This window comes from Orbicella franksi, chromosome 10 (genome assembly GCF_964199315.1).
Source record: "Orbicella franksi chromosome 10, jaOrbFran1.1, whole genome shotgun sequence".
NCBI classification, from domain to species: domain Eukaryota; kingdom Metazoa; phylum Cnidaria; class Anthozoa; order Scleractinia; family Merulinidae; genus Orbicella; species Orbicella franksi.
This window is the reverse complement of record NC_138154.1, coordinates 19,773,773-19,777,085: the sequence shown is the minus strand read 5'-3', so window position 1 is coordinate 19,777,085 and position 3,313 is coordinate 19,773,773. Positions and strand designations below refer to the sequence as shown.

Sequence of the window (3,313 nt, the reverse complement as noted above, 5' to 3'; positions counted from 1 at the left end):
CAGTCTCGTCTGAACACGAGGGGGTGGGGGCTTAGGGTTGGAATAATGTAGAGCCGAGGAAAACCGAGAAGCATAACTGTCTCGAATTCTCACAACTCCTCGAGTGTTTAGTTGGGGCTATGTAAGCACGGAAAAAGTCCGCTGTTGCCTTTTTTTTCCCGTTTAATTATTTATAATGTTTAAACGAGAATGCATTTTCCCCAAAGTATATACCTCTAAAAACAGATGCTTATCAGTAAGGGTTTTTTTGAAAACATTTGACAATAAAAATAAACGGTAAAAGTTTACGACGTTTCGACCGCTCTTCGGTCATTATCAAGCAAGATGTAAGAAGTAAAATTTGCATAGATATATATAGCTACAAAGAGGTTAGAATGTCTGAAAATTATTAATGAAGTAAAAATATGTAAAAAGTATGTAAAAGAATTTACAAAGTAGTGCTTAGAACAATAAAAAACATGTAAAACTAATTAATAAAAAAAGAAAGATTATTTAAAAACTTTTGCACGAATAGAGTCAGATTGTACATTGAGACTTCTCAGTTCACGAATAAAAAACATTTCAAAAATAAGACAGTCAAACTTGGTTGTACATTTCTTTAAAATCGAAAAGTTATTAGTAAGATCTTTAGGGGCCAAAGAATGTTCCTCGCGAAAATGTTTTCCAATTGATGACGATGGGTTTTTGTGCTCATCGACGCGTTGGTGCAAGTGCGGGCGCGTAAAACCAACATAACCCGCATCGCACAGGTCACATTTAAAATGGTACACAAGGGACTGTTGGTTAACGACTGGCGGCTTGACTTCACGTGATTTCAGGTCTCGCTCAATCTTGTGGCTGATGAAAACAGGTTGGATGGTGGTGTTTGTTTTCGTGCTAAGATCTTTCAGTTGCGTGCGAAGAAAATCAGCTGAAGCTTGGTCTTTGAATGGTAGGACAATCCGAACGGGCTCTGAACTGTTGTTGTCAGTCGGTGAAGGAACAGGTTGCTCAGAAACTTTGATGGCAATAAAACGTGTTATGGTTGAATTAATTAAGTCATCTGGGTATTCAAGACGGGAGAACAACAACTTGAGACGATCGCATTCTTCGGAGAAGTAGGTCCAGTTAGAAGAAAGTCGAAACGCACGATCCAGCATAGTTTTTAGTAGGCCGCGTTTATAACGATCGTCAACATGACTCTTGTAGTGTAACAAGAAACCAGAGTTTGTGGGCTTCACATAAACCTTTGTCTCAACGTGGTTGGATTTGTCGAGCAATTGCGTTCCAAGGAAAGGAAGCATGCGGTCATTTTCTATCTCCATTGTGAACTTAATAGAGGAGTGGCAATCGTTCAGAGTCTCCAGAAAGTTGTTGGCTGATGCTTGGTTAGGCATGATGGTCAGTGTGTCGTCGACATACCTTCTGTAGTAGCTGGGCATCTTTCCTTCTCGATCCAGGGTTTCCTCAGTGCTAATGACTGGTTTAATCAAACGCACCACCTTAATCTCAGCAAACAGGACCTAATCCATCTCCTAGAAGGGGCAACAAAAGATCAACTTTTCCTATTTAACGGTCAACTTTATGAACAGACCGACGGTGTCGCCATGGGCTCCCCGCTTGGACCCCTGCTCGCCAATGTCTTTATGTGTAGCACTGAGGAAACCCTGGATCGTGAAGGAAAGATGCCCAGCTACTACAGAAGGTATGTCGACGACACACTGACCATCATGCCTAACCAAGCATCAGCCAACAACTTTCTGGAGACTCTGAACGATTGCCACTCCTCTATTAAGTTCACAATGGAGATAGAAAATGACCGCATGCTTCCTTTCCTTGGAACGCAATTGCTCGACAAATCCAACCACGTTGAGACAAAGGTTTATGTGAAGCCCACAAACTCTGGTTTCTTGTTACACTACAAGAGTCATGTTGACGATCGTTATAAACGCGGCCTACTAAAAACTATGCTGGATCGTGCGTTTCAACTTTCTTCTAACTGGACCTACTTCTCCGAAGAATGCGATCGTCTCAAGTTGTTGTTCTCCCGTCTTGAATACCCAGATGATTTAATTAATTCAACCATAACACGTTTTATTGCCATCAAAGTTTCTGAGCAACCTGTTCCTTCACCGACTGACAACAACAGTTCAGAGCCCGTTCGGATTGTCCCACCATTCAAAGACCAAGCTTCAGCTGATTTTCTTCGCACGCAACTGAAAGATCTTAGCACGAAAACAAACACCACCATCCAACCTGTTTTCATCAGCCACAAGATTGAGCGAGACCTGAAATCACGTGAAGTCAAGCCGCCAGTCGTTAACCAACAGTCCCTTGTGTACCATTTTAAATGTGACCTGTGCGATGCAGGTTATGTTGGTTTTACGCGCCCGCACTTGCACCAACGCGTCGATGAGCACAAAAACCCATCGTCATCAATTGGAAAACATTTTCGCGAGGAACATTCTTTGGCCCCTAAAGATCTTACTAATAACTTTTCGATTTTAAAGAAATGTACAACCAAGTTTGACTGTCTTATTTTTGAAATGTTTTTTATTCATGAACTGAGACCAAGTCTCAATGTAAAATCTGACTCTATTCGTGCAAAAGTTTTTAAATAATCTTTTTTTTTTATTATTATTAATTAGTTTTACATGTTTTTTATTGTTCTAAGCACTACTTTGTAAATTCTTTTACATACTTTTTACATATTTTTACTTCATTAATAATTTTCAGACATTCTTACCTCTTTGTAGCTATATACATCTGTGCAAATTTTACTTCTTACATCTTGCTTGATAATGACCGAAGAGCGGTCGAAACGTCGCAAACTTTTACCGTTTATTTTTATTGTCAAATGTTTTAAAAACAGATGATATGAGAAAGATAGAACATACGAAGTTGCTGCTGAATATCTTTTTAGTGTAAGTTTGAATTTCCATTCACTATAGGTTACTTTTGTCGAAGTGTCTTCAGAAAAAATTGTCACCAGACCTAGATCAGCAAATATGATATACAATAACACGATTAACTTAGCAAACTTATGCAAATAATTTGAAATGCCGAAAAGAATTTCCTTTTCCATCTGAAAGTAGTGTTCAAAACGTTGACAACGTTTTTCTTGGTGCAATTAAATGCTAACCATATTTCTGTTTAATTAGACCGTTATGTCAACTGACTACCTCTCAAATACTCCGTGTTTGTACTCTTGTCAAACTAAATCATTTGAAAACAAATTTATACTGCAAGAGGCAAGAGTTTGAAATTAAAACGCCGTAGCGCGAAAGGACCGGACGTTATAAACTTTTCAGCTGTCCAATTAATCGCACAAACA

General features: G+C 39.0%; 2 protein-coding genes across 2 annotated transcripts; one reads left to right on the top strand and one right to left on the bottom strand.

Moving 5' to 3' along the window:
• Positions 1 to 274: 274 nt before the first annotated feature.
• LOC145500804 (uncharacterized) lies at positions 275 to 1,421 on the bottom strand. Its single transcript, XM_081480343.1, has one exon. The coding sequence runs from the start codon at positions 1,419 to 1,421 to the stop codon at positions 489 to 491; it is 933 nt and encodes a 310-aa protein (XP_081336469.1). The 3' UTR covers positions 275 to 488.
• Positions 1,422 to 1,574: 153 nt separating this feature from the next.
• LOC145500795 (uncharacterized) lies at positions 1,575 to 2,661 on the top strand. The gene has a single exon (XM_081480332.1). The coding sequence runs from the start codon at positions 1,587 to 1,589 to the stop codon at positions 2,598 to 2,600; it is 1,014 nt and encodes a 337-aa protein (XP_081336458.1). The 5' UTR covers positions 1,575 to 1,586; the 3' UTR covers positions 2,601 to 2,661.
• Positions 2,662 to 3,313: the final 652 nt, after the last annotated feature.

Bases quoted from the DNA above. Each gene is read 5' to 3' on its own strand.
- LOC145500804 (XM_081480343.1), bottom strand. From the start codon at position 1,421: ATGCCCAGCTACTACAGAAGGTATGTCGACGACACACTGACCATCATG.
- LOC145500795 (XM_081480332.1), top strand. From the start codon at position 1,587: ATGGGCTCCCCGCTTGGACCCCTGCTCGCCAATGTCTTTATGTGTAGC.